General features: G+C 44.3%; 1 protein-coding gene across 6 annotated transcripts; it reads left to right on the forward strand.

Annotated features, from left to right (window-relative positions):
* The first annotated feature begins 1838 nt into the window (after positions 1–1838).
* On the forward strand, positions 1839–23225 carry LOC118423108 (arrestin domain-containing protein 3-like). Of its 6 annotated transcripts, none has more exons than XM_035831132.1 (7): positions 1839–1903; positions 3627–3744; positions 4080–4205; positions 4696–4937; positions 20966–21151; positions 21706–21930; positions 22968–23225. In XM_035831132.1, exons 2-7 carry the CDS (start codon positions 3627–3629, stop codon positions 23208–23210), a joined length of 1140 nt encoding a protein of 379 aa, XP_035687025.1. In that variant the 5' UTR covers positions 1839–1903; the 3' UTR covers positions 23211–23225. The 6 variants fall into 6 exon arrangements, with proteins under 6 accessions (XP_035687025.1, XP_035687009.1, XP_035687000.1 ...); XM_035831116.1 differs by lacking the exon at positions 1839–1903 and adding an exon at positions 1910–2175; XM_035831107.1 differs by lacking the exon at positions 1839–1903 and adding an exon at positions 2182–2585.
* Positions 23226–23718: the final 493 nt, after the last annotated feature.

Below are 23718 nucleotides of genomic sequence, written 5' to 3' on the forward strand. Positions count from 1 at the left end.
ATATTTATTAAAGGTGGATCATACAAGGTAACGCAGAATGTCTCCTGCTTGAAATCGTGTTGCAAGTATCTCTAACGTGTCCCACGTTACTTTCAGTATACCAGTAGCGGATAGACATTAATCAAGATTCAGGACTTGCGTCTTTGAAAAAAATGTTTCCCCTCATCAAATAGTAACCGTATCAGTACTGACACATGCAAATTAAAGTACTTTAAGGATTACATGTAACTGATAACAAAAATTACACATATAGGGATATACATATAACTTTGATAAATTTCAAGCAGATGTTTGAGGCCAAGATCTAACGTTTGTTTGAACCCATATTTCAATCCGTCTTTCCTGAATTCTGCTGTGATATTTGGAAGGACAGAAAATGCCAGATTATCATGTCAGTATTTCATACGGACACCCCGACCAATCGAATGGGGACATCCCTCGCGAATGTGCACACTCCTCTAGAAAATAGGACACTCCTCGACTTTCAAGGGGGCGCTCCTCTTGGAAAGGGGATGTTTCTCCCTCAATTAGGGGACGCTCCTCCGGAAATGGTATGGTTATCGGGCATAGGGGACGTCCCTCCAACACCCCCGCCGGCCCGTGGAATCGGCCGCTAACCCGACAAATCCCTTTCTAGTTCATCTAAATCACAACATCCAAAACTTTAACCCCGTCAGTGCTCTCGACAAACGTCATACCTCGCCAGGTAATGATAGTTTGTTATTAAAAATTGAGGCATGTTGGAAAAAAAGCCGCCCGCGCGGCAGAACATTACTAGTCTTCAGTTTTAAAATGGCGGCGTACCGCACGCCCGGCAAGCACAACATCGAGTTTTAGCCTAAATATCCGCGTGCTTGTCGAGTTTTAAGGCCTCTCTCCCCAACACACGTACATGGGAGAAGTTTCTAACACGATGTCAGACGTAGTTATTCGGGATTTTTTGTACAACGCGGCTACATGGCCCGATACCGTATCCGTGTGCTTGTCGAGACTGGCTTCCCTCCCCAGCACACGTACGGGCGCCGGGTCTCTGTCACGGTTAGCCGTAATACCGGGCGTTTCCAGTAAACCGCGGCCTTTTCACAAGCCATAACAGATAACTACGCCTGACATCGTGTTAGAAACTTCTCCCATGTACGTGTGTTAGGGAGGGAGGCCTTAAAACTCGACAAGCACGCGGATATTCAAGCTAAAACTCGATGTTGTGCTTGCCGGGCGTGCGGTACGCCGCCATTTTAACACTGAAGACTGGTGATGTTCTGCCGCGCGGGCGGCTTTTTTTCCAACATGCCTCAATTTTTAATAAAAAACTATCATTACCTGGCGAGGTATGACGTTTGTCGAGAGCACTGGCGGGGTTAAAGTTTTGGATGTTGTGATTTAGATGAACTAGAAAGGGATTTGTCGGGTTAGCGGCCGATTCCACGGGCCGGCGGGGGTGTTGGAGGGACGTCCCCTATGCCCGATAACCATACCATTTCCGGAGGAGCGTCCCCTAATTGAGGGAGAAACATCCCCTTTCCAAGAGGAGCGTCCCCTTCAAAGTCGAGGAGTGTCCTATTTTCTAGAGGAGTGTGCACATTCGCGAGGGATGTCCCCATTCGATTGGTCGGGGTGACGGATGGCGATTTGAAAATTCGTCCGTAGCACATTAGATTCTTTCGAATTTCATAAGGTTCGTGCAAATGCTTAGGCACCCCTGGATTTAGTGGTTGACTTAATCCTTTAAAAAACTGGACAGTCTGATTTCAAACGATGCGATCTTCCGGCCCCACATCTGCTCGGACTCGGAGATTACATCACCGGGATGCCCGCCAGGGGGCCTACTGCGCATGTCCGCAGGGGCGGTACTCCCTCCAGGCCGCGGGAAGATGACGTAGATCATACCAGCTGATCGTGAGAGGTTTGTGATGACCCAGTTTCATCTGTTTACAGGCGGCGGTTTCGTGATTAAAACATCCCGAACAGTAATAACGTTACATCATGTGACACTGCGCTGATGAAACGTGAGGCAAAATACACCAGATGAAACAGGTCATCACCAGTACGTGAGTCATCGCCCTCCCTCTGACATCTCAGAAACGTGTGAGTTTATGATAGAAGAGGAAGGGGAAGCCTGAGAGAGAGACACAGCCTACAGATTTGTGTGCTACAACTGCAAGACCAGACTGAAGGGTAAGTGGCACTAGACTAGAGTTGCTGATGAGACATGGCGAACTTTAATACTACTGTCACCAGTGCGTGAGTCAGCGCCCTCCCTCTGACATCTCAGAAGCGTGTATGGTACCAAAAGTGAAGAGGGAGAGAGACAACCGCCCACATATTGGTGTGCTACAACTACAAGACCTTGAAATTTAGCTGAAGGGCTGTGGTAAGGGGCACTAGTATAGACTAGAGTTGCTAATGAGACATGGCAAAACAGCTGGCGTCACAAGAGGATTGAGACATCGCCCAATTTATTCCTCTGATCTGAGTAACATCCCAGATCAATCCCAGAACGACTGTTTGTGAAGTGGGTTCATAGTGAGAGACAGCAGCTGGAAACCGTCGTCCACAGTGTGCTACATCATCTGTTGTTGTAAAAGGTATTAACGTTACTAAGATAAACGTTACGGTTTTGGGGATCCTCCTTGTTTGGATCTAGTGTTACCCATTTGTCATTCCACAGATGATTTTTAGATGTACAACAGACAGATTATCCTCTTGGGAGCAAAATTCTCTCCAAATAGATGTTGAAAGGTGATGTCGTAACGTTTCGCAGTGTCCAGCTCGTGGAGAGAGGCGGCAGTTTCTACTCTCAAAGGGGAGCGTCAAAAACAAATTTCCCTGTCTATCTGCATCTGCTTGGAGATTAGCCAAAGTGGTCTCCTCTCGGTGTTTCTCGTTGTTGTGCCACTTATAGTTGGCACATCCTGTGTCCTGGATCAGGGATGGGATGCTGCCCTTGACTTTGAGGGTAATCAGCCATGCTGCTAAAGACTGCTAAAATCTAACATGGAGTGTAAAAACACCTGGCTTTGTATATAAGGCCACGTTGAATTGATTTTATGGATGACATCCTCTGTGAACCCCAAAACTGGTGCGAGCGTGTGAATAAAAAAAGTTTGGTTTGGGCCAAAGAAATTTTCCATCATCATGGAATGTAAGTGGTCAGGGAGGTTGAACAAATGACTAAACATGCAGCGTATGTTATATCAAACAGTAGATTCTTCATCTTTGTTCTTTTTCATCTTCTTCTTTGACCTTGGCATTCTATGCCATTAGTATAATGTCAGAATGCCAAGGTCATGAATGTGAGTGAGTGATTGTGATTGTGGTGAGTGTGAGTGAGTGATGTGATTTAGTGTGTGTGTGAATGCGTGAGTGGGTGTGTTAGTGAGTGAGTGATTGAGTGTAAGTGTGTGTGTGAATGCGTGAGTGTGAGTGAGTGATGTGATTTAGTGTGTGTGTGAATGCGTGAGTGGGTGTGTTAGTGAGTGAGTGAGTGAGTAAGTGTAAGTGTGTAAGTGTGAGTGAGTGAGCGTGTGAGTGAGTGGGAGTGAGTGAGATTGAGTTAGTGAGTGCAGCTCAGACCTTACAGAGTCAATTTATACAGAGAATGAATTACATTGTGCATGTTCCCACAGATGGGGAAAATCAAACAGTTCACGATCGCGTTCGAAGACGGGAAGGACGTGTTCGAGGCCGGGGAATGTGTCAAAGGTCACGTAGTCGTCGAGCTGGCAGAGGATGTGAAGATGAGAGGTAAGGAAGAAGACATCCGAAAGATAGAGTGTCTTAATGTAGGATTAACTTTGTTTTTTTAGTGGCAATATTTTGGTTAGAAGGTTAGATGTCCAGGTAATAGGATACAGTGATGAAAGGCAGCGGATGCTGTCTGAAACTTCTGAACATTTCAAAAATAGTATTGAGTTGCTTGAGTCATTGCTATTTGGCATATACTATAATACATGTATATAAGGGTAATAAAAGTTCAGACTTGTAAAATGATAAGGTAGTTAATTAAGGTCAATGACCTGAAAAAGATGACTGTCACCATGGTTACTGGAGGTGTGTCAGAGGTGTTTGATTACATGCAGGTTTGTGGCTGTTGTTCCACGGTCAGAGCGAGGTGGAGTGGCGGGAGCATGGATCCGATGACAGCTCCGTAACCTACAAGTCTGTAGAGACGTACTTCAAACATGAGGTCACCCTGTTCGGCACAGGTAGGAGTTTCCTGGAACTATCATAGAATGGAATTCATCACCATCAATTCGCAAGTACTGTAGAGCAGTGCAAATGTTCAAAACTATAGAGGGTAACTCTAGTAGAAGGCCATTTGCAGATAGATGTGTAAAGGTATTTATTTCGGTGTGACCAGTCATTCAGTATAATCTTAGCTGCTGCTGATGTGTTGCATGCCTACAAAGCTGCTGTGTTACATATACGTATGATAAAATAATGGCCATGATACTGATACAGAAGCTGGTGTGCTGAAGTGTGGTCTTTTTAATTTCCCATAATTCGTAGGGAGAGCCGTTGTGATTTGTAGTGAGACAACCAAATTTTACGCAATTGCCTTCCATGATTTGAGCAATTAATATGCAGTTTTTTGTTCTCAATTCAGCATAAAGCATTGTTCGGACCCCCCATGCAGACACACCTATAGGTTTATGTTGTACAGTGTAAAATTTCATACAAATGGTTCCATTGCAGCGCGGGAACAAAGCTCGCAGGGGGACGCTGCGGTGCTGCCCATGGGTCGCCACGTCTTCCCGTTCCAGTACCAGCTCCCCGCGGAGGAACTGCCGTGCTCGTTCGAGGGGGAACACGGTTACGTTCGCTACATCATCACGGCCACCATCGACAGACCATGGAAGCTCTATCGCACCATGAAGACGTCATTCACGGTTTTGGAAAAAGAGGACGAGAATTCCAGGGAGGATTTCATTAGAACTGTGAGTTTTACAGACATTGTAGATGTGCGCCAGCTGTTATGTTTATTCTATTGTAAAAAGCTATAGTTTCACTGTGTTCACTGAGTAACACTTTTTGTACAGTTATCAGCTATCGGAACATAGGGGTGTCGGAACATAGGGGTGTCAGAACATAGGGGTGTCGGAACATTATTAAGGGGTGTCAGAACATAGGGGTATCGGAACACGAGTGTCTAAACATAGGGGTGTCAGAACATAGGGGTCATCATCATATCTTGTCGCTAAAACTGCATATCCAGCGGCAGGCTGCCTCATTGGCCTCTCTTAGGTCACTGTCTGAGCAGGTGGGGCCAAGTTTACAGTTTTGCAACAGGTGTTGTATGGTTTGCAGCTCCTCTCCACATGGGCAGTGGGGTGTGGGAACATAGGGGTGTGGGAACATAGGGGCGTCAGAACATAGGGGTGTCAGAACATAGGGGTGTTGGACATAGGGTGCTAGGACATACGGTGTACCGAAAGTGCAAAAAGGAACGAAAAGGAGCGAAAAGGAACAAAAAGGAACGAAAAGGAGCAAAAAGGAATGAAAAGGAACGAAAAGGAAAGTACCGAAAGTGCGAAAAGGAACGAAAAGGAAAGTACCGAAAGTGCGAAAAGGAACGTTGATTTCAATTTGAGGCCTGGTTCCAAAGACTTTTTCTGCCGAACCTGCACGTGAGACGTGAGTCGCCCGCCAGATCTGTCCGTAGTTTCCCAATATCCTTTGCACAAATTCCTCACGTTGGTCATTTCTTCCCGCAAAATGATACATCGTGAAGAAAACTCCTTGGTACAATGTATATTTGTCTATCCTTTCACAGCTTTTCTTTTGTCGTGAACGAGCAAGAAGATATGTCTCCAGTCTCCAGAAAACCATGTTGTTGGCCCTGTTGAATGGAGCTGTCATGCTCGTGGGGCAGCAGTCTATTAGCATATCCTTCCTGACCGGACTTCTATTAGACGTAAACAATCGCAGTCTATTTGCATGCGGCGCTCCCATCTTGGGAGAACAGAAGCCACCCAAATACATATACTTTTTTTATCTCAGTTATGTTTTCTTGTTTTTCGCTGATCTTCAGAGAATAATTTAGCCACACAAACACAACAGCCTAAAACAGCCCCGTAAAAATTTGATATTGCCAAATTCTGAGTAAAATAAAACACGTTTCATAGGCTTCTAACGCCCGCAGTACCGGTTCCTTATATTCTCATTGATTTTATTTTAGTTTGCTTCATACTTCGTTCCTTTTCGCACTTTCGGTACCAAAAAAAGCAAAAAGGAACGAAAAGGAAAGTGCCGAAAGTGCGAAAAGGAACGAAAAGGAAAGTACCGAAAGTGCGGAAAGGAACGAAAAGGAAAGTACCGAAAGTGTAGTATACTACCAAAGACCCTATAGGTGAAATGGAGAACTATCTAAGGATTTATTACAGATATGTTACAGCTCGATGCGTTTCGACAGTTTTTGTAATCAAGCTTACGTTACCATTATTACCGCTCCAAATAGAAACAGCAGCCTTGGCGCGTCCGTTATAAGAAAGGGCACAACCAGATGAGTACTTATCACCCGCAATTTCGTTCTGCAACCTGTCACTGTTCTATTTTTTTCATCGATTTAGTGCCAAAATTTACTTACGTTACCGCTTGACTTACGTTACCACTACCTTATGCGATATCTACACACAGCGTTTAATAGGGTAATGAGGTAGGATTGAAAGTCAGAGAGCATGCAAAAGGTCAGGTAACACCTCTGAGGTCCAGTTTGACATGATGTCCATAGTTCTAGTACCGTGCCGACCTTATCATGAGCGTTAACAGGCAACATGTTTTTCCATGGATATACACCTGCTATTTAGGAAGGAAATACGTAATAATTTCCTTTCAAGGATCAAACATAAAGCTTGTTAAATGTAATTGAACCATGATTGAACTCACAGGGGCAAAAAGTCAGTTAAATCTCACTTCTTTCATCGCAGAATCTGAATATTTGGCATTGGTAACGTAAGTAAACATTGGCGTGACTTTTTGAGATGAGCGGTATTTATGAAAACTTGAAGCGATATTTGTGACTCCGAAATGTGTTTTCCTACGGATAATATGATGATATAGTCGGGACAGTAGGCTCTATGTCGATTTCTGCACAGTTTCTTGATCAAGTCTTCATCACACGGTAACGTAAGTCAACGTCAAGGCTATGGAGTTATTAAACTTCAAAGATGCCATAGTACATTGAACCCACTAGCTAAAACTATATTTCCTAACTGTTGTACACATTTTAGTGGAAATTCATTTTAAATTATATCTTCTATGTAGACAAATGCGGAGATACAGAGGGCATATAGGGAGAGTCGGGAGGTCAGGGATGGCGATGGGTATATGAATCAAGAAGTCGCTCGCGTTATAGAATACTATACACCAGTGACTTCAGGGAGTAAGAGGGCTTTAGAGACGACAAGGCCAGAGGGGGAGAAGGGAAAATGGAGGGATAAAAAGCTAAACGTTGCGCTTAAAGATTAAGTTCAAAATTGGGCTTTAAGAAAAAAAGTGGACATTTCAACAAAATAAAGCAGGTGTGATATGAGTTAGAATAAAGGCAAATAAGAACTATATATTACCTTACATGGCACAATACAGGCATAGACAGTCTTCCCAGCATCTCTCACACACGTTGATTGGTTTGTGCAGTGGTTTTATCTTTGATATTAGACATGTTTGACTTATAATACCAAGGTTATTGACTTACGTTACCATAGTTCACTGACGTCTGTAGGCAAAGTGCATACAGTTTAATGCCGACTGCCTTCAATGTTGTATCCTACAGTCCTTTGTTCTTCCTCCGGGGAAAAAAATAAGTGAATGCTGCCAGCTTTGTGTTCTCACCAGAAAAAAGGCTGATGTGTGCTTATTTTTTTCAAAATCAATCCAACTCATTAGGTACAAATTCTGGTAATTTCTATCGAAAAGTAAACAGAAATATCAAATGTTACCCATTTTCAGACACCCTGAGGGCTTCCGCTTGGATACAAATCAGAACAAAACGTCTGTATCCCTAGATTATTCATGTAGTAAACGTCTTCCGTTAAAGTTAAAATATCAACGTTAAAAAAGCCAATATCTCAAAATGGGAACGTTCCAGCACATTCCAAAACTTGTCATTGAAAGTTAACAGTTGTGGGAACAAGTTAAGACTGTTAAGTAACCTTTCTGAAGAACTTAATTTTTTACCATTTCTAACCCCCAATTGCACACGTTAACGAAAAATGGGTGAGGGGTGTCAGAACATATAGGGGTGTGGGAACATAGGGTGCTAGGACATAGGGGTGTTGGAACACAGGAGTGTAGGAACAATAAGTAGTGTTGGGATATGGGGGTGTCAAAACATATACAGGGGTGTGGGAGCATAGGGGCATCGGAACATTGTGTTTAACAAGGGTTGTCGGAACATTAGGGAGTCAGAACATAGGGTATCTGAACATAGGGGTGTTGCAACATGTTATTGTTACTGTTTGGGGTGTTGCTGTAGAATTGCAATATTATATTTTGTTGTATGATGTCCTTGTCAGAACCCCCCCGACCTGTCTCGAGCGACGACCACCCCCGGCTGCCTGTGCTGCACTTCGGGGCCGGTGGAACTGCAGGTCCAGCCGGACCGGACCATTTACCGGCCGGGGGACGCCATCATCATCAGCGGGACTGTCACCAACAATAGCATGGAGGATGTCACCAGTGTCGAGGCCAGGCTGGTGCAGGTACTGTAAATGCAGAAATTTTGGCGGTGATTTTATGTCTGCGGTTTTACCGCGAACTTAAAGTTACCCCAAACATTTTTCCATGTCAGTAAGAGACTGCAGTGCATGGTTAGGGTTAAGGCCCTATGTAAGTCATCCATGTACATAATAGAGGAAAACAGCAAATGCATTAAGGAACTTTATTCACTACTTACAGTAAAATAAAATTGTGTGAAGCTCCTGGCATCCCAAACCAACATATTATGTTGCCCTTGGGCAATGCCTAGTAAGCAGAAGAGAATTATCATTAGAAACAATAATTTACGGCTCTTGGCGGCAAATGTTGGCACACGGGTGCACCAAATCAGTGTGTATTTTAAACCCTTTTGACAGATTTAGTCAAAGAGGCTTGGTGGGCATCTCTCCACCGTCATGGTGGGTATATTGTGTCAAGTGCCTTACCCAAGGGCACAAGGTCGAGGCAAGGCGAGTATCAAACCCAGTACCTAAGTTTTTAGTCGAGCACTCTAACCACACAGACGCCACATATAATAGAAGAACAGGATGATATCTTGCTCACATTATTTCTCATGTGACACACCTATGACATAAGATTACTTCATTACAGATTGCAACATTTCATGGAGATTACAGCACGGTGTTCTCAGGGATTAAGACAAAGACAAAAGAGGCCGAAAAAATAGTACAGCGAGTGCAAATCTGCGGCTGCAAGCAGGGCGAGTCCCTGACGTTTTCTGCGGACAAGGGCGCGGTTCTCCGGGTCCCGCCAGTCCCTCCATCCTCACTCCGGTTCTGCAGGATCATCGACCTCGAGTATCGACTGGATGTGAGTGTTATTAAGGGCGGGAGGGATGTATCAGCTTTCGAAAAAGTATCAGATTGCTTTGTCCTCAGTCAGGACAAGGAGGTTAATCATCCTTGGTCTGAAGTTGCCTGCACTATCTCACCCGCAATTTATCTTGTGGGTAATATGCTCACAATTTCTTCTTTTTCTTAGTACGTCTGCCTAATGTCTGTCATTTCTAGTTAATTACTGTTTAAGCCTCATCAGTTTTATTTGCTTAGCATGGAAGTGCTCAAAAGTCTAGAAAAATAGTGTTAAACTGAAATATCAAATTAGTAATAGAACCTGAAGGCTGTACTTGGTACACACAGTTTCAGGTTTGAGCATGAAATTTAATGTAGTATGATGCAGGTTTTCCGTCCAGTCTTCTGTTTATATGTTGACTGCTTCTAAATTTGCCCTTCAAAATGTCCAAGAACCAAGGAAATACTGGTAAATTGGTGTGGCCTTAGATGATTGATAACTTGAAAGTTCATCTGTGTTGGTAGAAGTCATTATTGAAGTAATTTAACTGGTTAATGTCTGACAGAAAAATTGGGCTCACCCAAATTTTGGACTGAACAGCACCAGTCTTTGTCAATTAGGGATGAACAATCCACTGCTGTCGTGACGTCACGTTGTGCAGATAGAACACATGACTCAGTAAGCAGTGGATCATTGATGATTGATTTTGTCTAATTTTTCATTAACTTTACAGGTTATTGCAAAACTGGAGGGCATGTGTTCCATTGATCTGAAGACTCAGATCCCCGTCAAGATTGCACCCTGCAGGCGCCACCCCCACGACAGCACACAGCCCCCCTGTGTGGACCCCCCTCCTCACCCCAGCCCCCCTGTGTACACCATTGGACCTGCAGTCACGACCCAGCCGACATCCGCGGTCCCATCTGCACCTGACCTTGACCTTGACCTTCGTAAGTACAACCTTGTGACGTGGTGTCTCTTCTGGTGCCATTTTTCATCTCATTTTAACTTCTTCTTGCTTTGTAAGTCTGTATCCTGAATTGCATATGTTTCCAAAATGCTTTCTCAGTAGGATTTGAGTGTTAGGGCATTTTGGAGCACTTGGGAATCACCCCACCCAAACAACCTCCTTAGAACCAAATTCAAACCAGACATATATGCATCGATGATCGTACAGCAAATCGTTTTCAAGTTCACCTACTATTAAACCCACAACATCTAAGAAAACAAGCCAGAATATTCCATATGGAAAGGTGTCGCCTTTTTTGGTAAAGGAAACTTGATTTCAGTTTGTTTAGATTTTGAGTACTACAGTCAAGCCATTCTGTACATATTATAACTCTGTGTTGGTTTTACAGCTCCCCCGTCCTACATGGAGAGTGTGCAGGGAGCCAAGAGCATCTGGGATGCAGACGACTCGGACAACTTTGTCCCCAAGTACGGCTACTACGACTGGAGCAGACATGGCCAGCTGTAGCCTGGCGTAGGCTAGGGTCACAATTGGCCCGGTGCCCGTCAGGGATGTAGCCCCGGCCGGGCTCTGAAGTCGGGCGGACACCGGCTGTTTACCGGCTGTCGTGGTCACAATCAAACGTTGTCTTCGCGCTGCCCCATGGGGGTCCCGGAGTGTTCCGGCGGGCACCCCGTCATTTTTCTTTAAAAAATTTCCACCTTCCTAGGTTCGTCTCCGGCAGACACCCGTCAGATGTTCTGACGGTGTCCTGTAGTCACCCCTGCGGGGTCCGACAGGGTAACGTTTGTCTCTCACAGCCCGGTGGGGCAGTTGTAGGGTCCCTGCCGCATGCCCTGCGAACAACGGCAGGGAACCAGGCAGGCTCCTGGTGGGCACTCTTTAAGGGGTATAAAAACAAGCATTGTCTGCATTCACTTAAGGTAGTACATCATTGAACTTGGAGTACTGGTGCGGTACGTCGGGGTCCGTTCACTGCGGCACGGTTTTTTTCGCCAACTTTTCCTCGCACTCGCACTGACGTGCGGCACTGTTACGTTTCTAAACTAAACTAAATAAACATGTTATTGGAATTTTTAATGTCGGCGGATGACTTGCCAAACTGTTGAGGCCTATATTTTTATATTTGTAAAACGAAAAAAAAAAGGCTTATGGGTCCGAATGACTGCAAGTTTGGCGTTCCGTCGGCCAATTGCAGAGGAAACGTCCTTCTTCAGCCAAACATCTTTCTTCAGCTTGTTTCTATAGTCTGGGGTTGTAATATCGTAAAAAACATAGAAGCTTTCTATGAAGGAGGCTATCTGTTCGTCCTGCTTCTCAGTGATGCAGCCTATTATGTGGTCTGTTGCGTGGTGTGTTGTCCTATCCCCCTCTGTTCAGCCCTTGTCTGCAGAAGTTTCTGTTGCTGAATTCTTCCGCCTGCCTAGTGGGCTAAGCGCTGTTTCCCCTGGTCTTCTCCTTTCCCTTGGTATAGCGCTATGCACTTAACTCCACTGTAATACGAGAACTGTGTGATACGTGTAAGTTCACGGCTTTTGTCCTTTCACGTGATCTGTGACGTCACATATTTGACCCGGTGTTACGAATTACACACTTTTATTCCGTAAACCTGGTCTTTGACGTAACGAATTTATTCCGACAGACTGCCGGCAACCGGAGGGGTCCCTCTCGGTGTTGTCACGATTAGGTCGCGGGGTGGTTGTACGAGCGGGTCCCTGGTTCATTTTAACTCAGACTTAAATTGAACCAGGGTCCCGGCCGGGCCTCAAAATACCCCGGCAGCCGCGAGGTGTCCCACAGGGCAACGCAGGGGTCACGCCCGAAAGTGCCATAAAACAGCCCGTGAATTGCCCGGCAGGGCCCCTTTTTCGAATTGTGACCTAAGCCGTAGTCTGGCGCTTCTTGGGCACATGTCGGGCACGTGTCGGTTATGAGGCAATCCACTTGAATGTATAACCAGTATTAAAGGGCCATGCTTATTTGAATTGCCGGTTCTCTACCGAATCGAAAAGATGCTACTAAACTGCAAAGACATTACATACAAACAGAGTCTCAGGGGAAAACCTGTACCTTGGTGTACGCAGTATCACGGAGTGAATGTAGTCACTCAGCTGCGGACATCAGATGTCTGCATGGAATGCAAGTTGGACCGTCCTTCTCCACTCCTCCTTATCCTCCATCAGTGATCTTAATTCAGTTGTGCAGCTCTGTCTGTCATTTCTGTCAACAGCGCATCTTTATCTTGGCCACGTCTGGAATTTTCAGTAAGAAATGTCTGGTATAGACATACGTAAATATTATGTAACGTTACATGGATTTTAACGTGGGCTTATGCTTTTAGTTAATTGAGTCTCATCACATGTTTTTGTGTGTGAAGTCAAGGACTTTTCGTCCTTGGTCAAGTGAGCATGTTGGACCTAATTATAACGTCACATCGTGATCTGTAGAAGTGAACTACGTTTTGCAAATTCTGTTAAGAAGTGAGTTTTGAATATCATTGCAGAGTCATTGTCCTTTCGTCTAATGTGCGTCTCATTTGTCCGTGTTCATAGCATAGCACTTTCTTACCACTATAGTCATTCCACGTACGGCTATTAAATGATGATGTTTCTGCTGCAGTTTACGTTTTACCTGATTGAGATCGCTGTAGTATGTGTAATTACTATAGGATCAGTGTTGAAGACGTCACCGTATCCGTACTCTTAAAGATTACAACTTACTTGTTCCTTATTGAAACGCAAGAGGGCTCTCCAAATTGGACCAAGTTTCAAGGAAAGAAACATCAGGCCCTATACCTATAATGCGTCAAAAACGAGTTACCCAATCAAATGGATAAGATTTTGGAAACGATCAGACGTTTTAGACGGCATCCACTATCTTCCTCAGTAACACTGAAGAGCCTCTTGGAGAGCATTTTTTATGCCCTCACTCAGACTTTGAATTCATATGCAAACTTGAGCTACAGAGACTTTTAAAAGAATGGTAAGACAAAGACGAGACGAAGATGATGCAAATGAGTAGATTAGCTCTTGTTGTTTCCTACTGGACTATCTAACATTTTCTCGAGCTCCTTTTGTGTATCAATCCTTAGGATCTAAAATCTGCTGTCCAACAAGATCTTTACAGGATCTTCCAGTGTGAACCATGCTCCTTGGTGTCACTGACGAAAGGGAGTGGATGCTAACAAAGTTTATTAACCTAAAACGTCTTTATACCGTTTCCAAAATCACATCCTGTTGCTTGTCGAATGAGAAACTGCGATTTGGCGTGTTATTACCTGGATGTCTGACCTTCATAAAACATATTGGTTCCCATTTTGGGCCGCGTGTTGCGCAACACAACAACCATGATGATTGTATGACGTCAGGCCATTACCACACTAGCCTCAAGGCTCGCGAGGCAAAGAACAATCAAAACAAAAACATGGCTGCCCCTCAGGGTACGGAGGTGTACAGCAGACAGTGTTTCTCAAGGTCAAAGCGTAGTCTCGTCTCGGTGTTTGTCGATCGTAGTAGATCGTAGATTGAACATCACTTTACAATGTTTGCTTCACTGAAAAGCAAAGTGTGATGTTTATCTATCGCCGCTCCCATGTCAAAGGTGAAACATTGACACCTAATTGTGTGTCTATTTACACTCAAAAAGTGAACAAACAGGTTTGGCTGATCATTTCATGCGGAAGTCAGGATTCCATGTCGGAGCAGGACTGAAATATCCCTGACATTGCCGTCAACTTGGGCTTTGACAGGTGGTAATACATGAACTGTACAAATTCTAGAGACCCCAAGGTCAAGGATATCGCTGCTGTTGTGCGAGATCAAGGGATAAGGTGAGGTAAGGTCAGGTGAGTTGTGTGAAGGGGGCGGGGGGGGGGGGTGCAGCATAACTGAAGAAGTTGTGGATGGATCCGTATGAAATCTAATATGTGGTACACGACTCGACAATTGAACAAGACATGTCGATGTCGCTAAAACGAAGGAGAAGTTCGAAAATTGACCTGTCACGCTTCTGGAATAGTTTACCGACAGCGCTTAAAGACGTGAATTAGTGTAGGACGACTACGTACGATACAGGTATGGTGATACATATTGTATTTGTAATGTTTCTCCTTCTTCAGTATGCAAATGAAGACCTAATTTTCATAATTGATGTGAAAATGCTATAATCCCATTGTGGAAAATGACCGGAATTTCTTATTTGGCATTTCAAAGTTATGTACAGGTGTTTGTCGATCGTAGTAGATCGTAGATCGAACATCGCTTTACACTGTCTGCTTCACTGAAAAGCAATAGGTATGATGTTTATCTATAACTATCGCCGCTCCCATGTCAAAGGTGAAACATTGACACCTAATTATGTGTCTATTTATATATATATTCATATACTGACTCACACACAACAAGTGAACCAACAGGTTTGGCCTATCATTTCATGCAGAAGTCACGATTCCATATTGGATCAGCACCGAAATATCTCTAACATTGCCGTCAACTTGGGCTTTTTACGCACAGGCGGGGATACAAAACTACAAATTCTAGATAGCTGACTCTAGACTCCAAGGTCGAGGTTATCGCTGCTGTTCTGTGATATCAAGGGATAAGGTGAGGTAAGGTCAGGTGAGTTGTGTGTATGGGGTGTGTGTTTGTGGGGGAAAGGGGGTGGTGGTCAGCATAACTTGAGAAGTTGTGGATGGATCCGTATGAAATCTACATGGGTAAAGATACTAAATGTCGCTAAAACGAAAGAGAACTTCTGAACTTTCCCTATCACGCTTCGGTACTAATTTACCGACAACGGTGAATCAGTGTGTGTCGACTACTACTACATGTACGTACCATCAATGGTGGGTTAGAATACATGTAGCTCCTTACGTCACAGGAAAAAGCTGTCAGTTACGCCAAGGAACTTATATAAGCAAAAGCTCCTTGGTTACGCGTGTCAGTACTTCACGTTCGGTACCGAATTCTCAACACTGTAGCAGCGCCACCTATAGCTGCAGTGTGAAGTAGTATCAGTCAGTACTGCCCTGGGGAAGGTGGGAAAACTCAGATGGTGAAACTCTTTGGATGCGAATAAAAAATTTTGTCATTCAGTGAATCGAGTTTAGCAGGTAGCGTGCCCAGTCCAGTAGTGGTTATTAGAGGCCCTGCCTCTGGGACTAGAGGCCGTGGGTTGGATTCGACTTACACGCAACCAGCAAAGCAAGCAAACGCCTGTTTCTTCTACGCAGACTTAAACATTTCCACATGTCCAAGGAATACCTTGTTACTGTGTACACTTCCTACATTCGCCCCGCGACCGAGTACTCAACACCTGTCTGGCACCCAGGGTTAGCCACACCGCTGAGTAACAAGATAGAACGTATCCAGCGCAGAGCGGTACGGATCATCATGGGATGTGACTACACCGGATATTCTGATGCGTGTGCACAGCTCGGCCTGCCATCTCTTAATTCCAGACGGTCGACTCTGACTCTTAAGTTTGCGAAATCACTCTTAGTGTCTGAACAGTACCGCCACCTTCTACCACACACAAGGATGAACATCAGCTGCCGACAAACCCGCTCCGCTCACAAGCTGGACGTTCCTTAGTGTAGAACTGAACGTTATAAGACTAGTGCCATTCCGTACATGGTTCGCCTACTCAACTGTTCAAATGTCCCCATGTCCGGATTCTACTAGTATTTTACGCCACTAATATTGATGTTGTAAATACTCGCGATCACTGGTCGATATTATGTATATAACGATATATACATATATATCGTTATATTCGTATAAAATATCCATCTTAAAAATAGAAAACTTATAGAATCAGATTACTACGTACACACACACACACACACACACACACACACATATATATATATATATATGTATATATATATATATATATATATATATGTCTGTACGTAGTAATCTGATTCTAAAGGTTTTCCATTTTTAAGATTTGCTGGTGAGTGATACTGATCTACTTTATTTTACTGTAGTATCAACTGCAATTCAGCCCCTGGGCTGCGAATGTGATACGTTTTTCTTCTTCTCAATAAATCATTACTACAGTCTTAGGACGGGACGTGATAAGCCCTGTAAGCCCTGGTCCGCTGTTCTTTGTGCTCGTCGAAAAAAAGCAAGGCAAATTTCCCGGCACAACTAATTAACCCGTAAATACTGTATGTGCATAGCGTCTGTGTTCGCTGTCACGACCCGTGGAAGAGTAGCTCTTCAATAAATTTTTACTGATTCAGTATCATTTCCACTTTCCCCTTTCCCACAGATGGGGAAACTCCGACAGTTCGCCATCGAGTTTGATGAGATGAATGACGTGTTCGAGCCCGGGGAATTTGTCAAAGGCCACGTGGTCGTTGACCTGGCAGAGAAAATAAAGATAAAAGGTACTGAAGAAGACATCGGACAAATAGAAACATAACGTTGGCATATATGGTTAGTTCAAACAACCTCTTCAGTGTTTATCTTCAGCTTGAGTTTGCCTTACCTTTGTTTCCTATTGGAATCCAAATTGTCTTCCGCTTGACTTTGTCTTACAATGTTTCCTATCTGCCTTTTGGACATCCAAAATTGTCTTCATTCATAGTTAGACCAGTTTCTCCCAGTGTCACTGACGAAAACTAGTGGATGCTCGTTGAGAAGTCTGTCCGTTTCCGAAAAAGTATCCAGTTGCTTGAATACCTGCTTTTTGGCATATCTTATTACCCGGATGTCTAACCTTCATTGACGTAACTATTGACGTTGCAGTGGTTATGTCACAGATCAAATTTTGTAAGAGGTACATGATGTATAAACTTTAAGGAGACCATACACATCAGGGCACTCCAGCCATCACTGAACAGAGACGGTGGGAGTTATAAACTTCCTGGCATGTTTGATCAATTTCTGACGTCATGTATCTACAGGATCAGATGATGTTAGAAATTGGATTAAAAGACGTTTATTTGCAACTTCGTGCCCGAGGGCTAATTGCAAGTAATATGCTATAAACATAGTAGGTATACAAGTGACAATGAACAGCTATAAACAATATTCTACCCTAATACTAGTGTTGGCTATTCCTTAACAGGATGGGTTGGACTTCTTTTTTGGAAGCAGAGGGAGACAAAAAGCCCCACCTTTTCTTAAGTTTGTGGGTTCTGCGATTTCAAGAGAAAAGTGGCTTTCTGTTCTTCTGTCAATGTGGGGAAGTTGGGATAAGTCTTAATTAATTAATAAGATCAAGTGTCTGTAACTTGTGAGTTAACATTCTGAAGTGATAGGTCATCAGTATTGATCCTGAAGAAGACGACAGTGGTGTTGAAAATTTGATACCTCTTTGTTGGAAGAAAGTTTAGAGGCAGCATTGTACCATATAAACATGATGTGTTTGCAAATGTTACACCTGTTACTCCTGCAGGCGTGTGGTTGCTGTTCCATGGACAGAGCGAGGTGGAGTGGGAACACGGATCGACCGATGACGACTCCATAACCTACAAGTCTGTAGAGACGTACTTCAAACAGGAGCTCACCCTGTTCGGCACAGGTAGGAGTTTCCTGGAACTATCATGGAATGGAACTCGTCACCATCAAGTACTGTAGAGCTGACGTTACCCAGGATAGTTTTGAACATTGGCAGATACTAGTAGACGTGTAAGGGTGAGGTGTGCATGAGTCATTCATTATAATCTAGCTGCTGCTGCTGTATTGCAATACCTACAAAGCTGCTGTGTTACGTATACGCATGATTATACGAGGGCTGTGATACTGATACAGAAGATGGTGTGTTATACTGGCTATGCAGACACTGATACAGAAGCTTGTGTGCTGAAGTGTGGTCTTTTTTATTTCCCATAATTCGTAGGGAAAGCCGGTTGCGATCGTAGTGAGGCGTCTCTTGTGCTGGAACGCCTGTTCAAATGAGCGCTTGATGCCATGAACCCATTCCTTACTCACTCGTGTTTAGGGGCCAATCAGCGCCATTTTCCAAAGAGGGTCTGCATGGGGAGGGGGGGGGGGGCTTGGTAACGCTTAACGGTGAATTCATTCCTATTCATACAACGCTAGAGTAGTTATATCAATGGGTGACTGAAAATACATTGTGAGAAGCAAAAGGCACCCGTGCAGGAGGAATGACAGTCCGGACAATGTCCATGACATCTGTACATTGACGGAGGTAGAGTTCCCGGCCCGCCACAGAGACAGCGGCAGCAAATTTCTTAAGGGGGGATTGAACTAATGTTTCAGCACATGCATGTATGGAGCGCCGAAGGCCGGGGGTCCGGGGGATGCTCCCCGGGAAAAATGTTAAAATCAATTTTAACATTTTAACATTTTCGGCCAATTTTGCCGACCGACTAAGCTGAGGTTGATTTTGACATTTTCATCAAATTAGGCATGATTATACTCGTAGCTTTGGCCTCCACCCCCAGAGCCCCGACATATTTTTACCATTTCGAGCTCGGAAGGCTTGAGACGTTGCAATATAAGTCCGGGAAAATTTTAAAATCTGGACCGTCTGAAACGCCATTTACTGCATTTTGAAGGACAGATTTTGCCGTAAGACGAAACTAAATTAAATGACATTTTATGAGAGAAAAGTTGTTTTTTTGTTCGAAAACCCACGCCCCCAACATACTAGTATTTTTGCCATGTCGTCGTGAGCACCAAAGGCGCAAGCCGTCGCAATTGAGGTCCGGAGAAACCTTATTTTCTGCATTCTAGGAGAACTTTTTCCCCGAAACTAAGCTATGTTTTGACACTAAAATCTGTATGAGTGATAAAGTTTTGAGGGCGACGCTTCCGCAACATATTTTAACATGTTCAGAGCCGAAGGCCGGGAGGCTCGGAGAAATTTTGAAATCTGGACCCTTTGAAACGCCATTTCCTGCATTTTCAGAGTTCTATCTGGCATTTGACTTCGGGAGTATAGTATAACAAGATTACGAAGAATTTCTTGGTAACGCTTAACGGTGAATTCGGGATAACAAATAACGATTAACGTTGAATTAAAACGACCAATAACGCTTCACGAAGAATATGCCGATAACGATTAACGTTGAATTACAGCGGGTCGGTAACGATTAACGGTGAATTAAAATGGCCCGTAACGCTTAACGGAATAAGGCATGCAGACCCTCTCCAAAATTTGGACAATTCCAGACATTAACGTGGCCAAGGATCCCAGAAGGGACAGCAGGGAAGTGACTGTATATAGTGTATGATAAGTGTCAGAGCAAGAAACGACTGTATACAGTGGAAGCCAGTTAATTGCACGTCGGATAAACGCACACTTCGGTCAATTGCACAGAATCCCAAAATCCCGTGGCGGTGCGGCCAACTGGGTAACTTCGCATCATCGCACACGCCGGATAATTGCACGGGATTCGCTGACAAATTGGGTGTGCAATTAAGCGGCTTCCACTGTTTTGTGCATGATTAACGTCGGAGCGAACTAATTTCCGAATGGTACTGAGGCTATGGTTCCATTGCAGCGCGGGAACAAAGCTCGCAGGGGGACGCTGCCGTGCTGCCTGCAGGCCGCCACGTCTTCCCGTTCCATTACCAGCTTCCCGCGGACGGTCTGCCGTGCCCGTTCGAGGGGGAACACGGTTACGTTCGCTACATCATCACGGCCACCATCGACAGGCCCTGGAAGCTCTATCGCACCATGAAGACGTCATTCACGGTTTTGGAAAAAGAGGACGAGAATTCCAGGGAGGATTTCATTAGTACTGTGAGTCTTACATAGATGATTACGCCTGCGAATGTTTATTCTATTGTAGAAAGCTATGGTTTTTCTTTGTTTCCCGAGCAACACTTTGTAGGCACCTGCACAGTGCTATTTAAGCTCATGCATACAATAACTTAACATTTGTTCTATGTTTCTATCGATTACAGCAATTTGTTCTAACACTCTTAGGTTCCAACTTTCAAGTCACCTGGGTGCCAAAGCCATATTCATTCCGACAATATGTTAGGCTATATGTTAGGGTTAAAGTTATGGCATGCATTTGCTCTTTTTCTGCTGCTTTGTACAATTAACACTGTATCCTTTATTTGGAAGCAGCAGAAAATTGATGTGCACACCTTGTTAAAATTGATGTGCACACCAATGTCATCCATATAATCAAATCAATATGGCCTATAGATATATAAATAACTCTAAAAATGCAAGATTTTTTTTTTGTTATGCCATCATTGGCTAGTACAATGGCGAGTGGGTACAGTGTCCACCTTGCAGTTGGTAGGTCGTGAGTATGATCCTGGCCAAGTCATACCGAAAGACCACGCAGGTACTTGCTGCTTTCTCTGCATAGCACTCATGAGCATTCGCAAAAGAGAAACTGAACACACACACCACTACCAGTGGAATAGCCCTCTGCTGAAGTGATTGCACAAAGTTGTGTGTGACCCAGTGCTATTGAAACAGAGATGGGTGCCACCCTATGCGCCATCAGGTGTGGGAAGGACTTTGACTTTTTTTACCCATCTTTGTCAGCACCCCCCCGACCTGTGCCGAGCGACGACCACCCCCGGCTGCCTGTGCTGCGAGTCGGGGCCGGTAGAACTACAGGTCCAGCCGGACCGGACCATCTACCGCCCGGGGGACGTCATCGTCATCAGGGGGACCGTCACCAACAACAGCAACGTTGACGTCACAAGTGTCGAGGCCAGGCTGGTGCAGGTTTGTTTGTTTGTTTGTTTGTTTGTTTGTTTGTTTGTTTGTTTGTTGGAATATTGGGGTAGAACTGCAGGTCCAGTCGGACCGGACCATCTACCGCCCGGGGGACGTCATCGTCATCAGGGGGGCCGTCACCAGTGTGGTGGTCAGGCTGGTGCAGGTACATTCTAATTCAACAAAGGCAGCCCCGTAGCCTTGTTAACACCCTTGTCCTGCTGAGCCCATATACCGATATATATGCGGGATGCACATGTTTATGGCAATTCCTGATTTTTTTCAATGTACTTTTATGTTCACGGTTTTCACGGTGATGACATGTCACATTACCAGTAGCAAACAAATATTTTGTTCACTGTGAACATTTACTTCCTTACCCAAGGGCACAAGGTTGGGGCAAGGCGAGTATCGAACCCAGGATCTATTAGGTTTCGAGTCGAGCGCTCTGACCGTTGCACCACACAGAGCCTACATATAATTATAGAAGAACAGGATGATATCTTGCTCACATTATTGCTTCTCATGTGGCACATCTATGGCATAGAATTACTTCATTACAGATCGCAACATTTCATGGAGATCACGAAACGACCGCGGTGTTCTCGAGGATTAAGACCAAGACAAAGGAGGCAAAAAAAGTTGTCCAGCAAGTCCAAATCTGTGGCTGCAAGCGGGGCGAGTCCTTGACGTTTTCTGTGGACAAGGGCGCCGCTCTCCGGGTCCCCCCGATCCCGCCGTCCGCGCTCCGGTTCTGCAGGATCATCGACCTCGAGTATCGACTGGATGTGAGTGTTGAAGTTTTTGAACTGTCACTCAACACAAGAAGTTGCTCACCTCGACCTTCATCATTCAATTACTCTGAGCACATGGCATAAGCACACTTGACTCCAGTTAAGAATCGTATATGCCTGGTAGGCGGTATCGGCCCCCGTCTCTGTTAATTGTCGGCTGGTGTGCTCTTATGTAGATTTCCTCTTTTACCCCCTCGCAAAGTAATCTGGTTCAGTGTCCAGCCAACACAGATGAGCTTTCATAATTAATGAATGTGAGTGTGTAGGGTGGAAGTGATGTATCAGCTTTCAAAAAAGTATCTTGCTTTGTCCTCATTCAGGATAAGGAGGTTAAATCATCCACCTTGGCCTGAAGTTACCTGCATTACCTCACCAGAAATTTATCTACTGTAATATGCTCACAATTTCTTCTTCAGCACGTATGCCCTGTCTGTCATTTGTTTGTTTGTTTGTTTATTCTTTATTTAACCAGGGTAAAGGCATATCGCCTGACGGCGTTTTTCAAAGCCCCATGGGGAAGAACCCCAAACATAAGTCATACATAAAGTTCACAAAACCAAATCAACTTCAATGACATAATCATACAAAACAAAGTCTATGAAACCAAATTACTTAATAACATGAACATGAATATTGTACAAAACCAGATTTAACCTAGATAACATTATAAAATCGTACTGCGAAACGAGTGAATCAAATGTTTAACCTTAACGTGAGATAACACAGGAAACATAGCGAAAAGAAGTCAGATTTAAAATCAGGATTGAATTTGCATATCAATGTTCTAGTCAGTTACTGTTAAGGCCTCATCAATTTTATTTGCTAATTGTCAAAAGTCTAAAAATAATCTTAAACGGCAATACTAAATCATTAACAGAGTCTGAAGGCTGTACTTTGGTACACACAGTTCCAGCCTTCATTTTTTTCATTTTGAACACTGAATTTTCCCTTCAAAATGCCACAAAACCAAGGAAATAAATTGGGTTGCCTTAGATGATTGAATTTGTCTAATTTTTCATGACTCTGCACAGGTTGTTCCCTACCTGGAGGGCGCGTATTCCTATGATCTGAAGACTCAGATCCCCGTCAAGATTGGCCCCTATAGGCGCCACCCCCACAACAGCGCCCACCCCCCCTGTGCGGCTCCCCCTGCTGCTCCGGGCCCCCCTGTGTACACCATCGGACCTGCAGTCATCACCCAGCCGACATCCGTGGTCCCCTCTGCACCTGACCTTGACCTTCGTGAGTACAACCTTGTAATGGATGGTCTCTAATATGATTCCACCTTTAATTTCATCTAAACTTCTCCTTGCTTTAATTTGTAAGTCTTGTATCCTGAATCTATGCATATGTTGCTAAAATGCTCTCTCAGTAGGCTTTGAGTGTTAGGGCATTTTGAAGCACCTGGGAATCACCCCGCTGAACCAACCTTCTGAAAACCAAATTCAAACCAGCCACATATGCATCGATGATCATACAACAAATCACTTCCAAGTTCACCTACTAGTAAACCCACAGCATCTAAGAAACCAAGCCCGAATATTCCGTATGGAAAGGTGTCACCTTTTCTGTAGAGGAAACTTGATTTCAGTTTGTTTAAATGCATACTAGTACCATCAAGTCAATCTTAAAAATGTACATATTGTAACTCTGCATTGGTTTTACAGCTCCTCCGTCCTACATGGAGAGCATGCAGGGAGCCGAGAGCATCTGGGATGCAGACGACTCGGACAACGCGATGGGGGACAACTTTGCCCCCAAGTACGACTACTAGGACTGGAG

Source organism: Branchiostoma floridae, chromosome 1, assembly GCF_000003815.2.
Source record: "Branchiostoma floridae strain S238N-H82 chromosome 1, Bfl_VNyyK, whole genome shotgun sequence".
Classification (NCBI taxonomy): domain Eukaryota; kingdom Metazoa; phylum Chordata; class Leptocardii; order Amphioxiformes; family Branchiostomatidae; genus Branchiostoma; species Branchiostoma floridae.

Excerpts from the sequence above, each read along its gene's own strand:
- LOC118423108 (XM_035831132.1), top strand. The coding sequence starts at position 3,627 with ATGGGGAAAATCAAACAGTTCACGATCGCGTTCGAAGACGGGAAGGAC. Across the intron at positions 4,938-20,965 it reads GGGAGGATTTCATTAGAACT|CACCCCCCCGACCTGTGCCG; the intron begins GTGAGTTTTACA and ends CATCTTTGTCAG. Across the intron at positions 21,931-22,967 it reads ACCTCGAGTATCGACTGGAT|GTTGTTCCCTACCTGGAGGG; the intron begins GTGAGTGTTGAA and ends GACTCTGCACAG.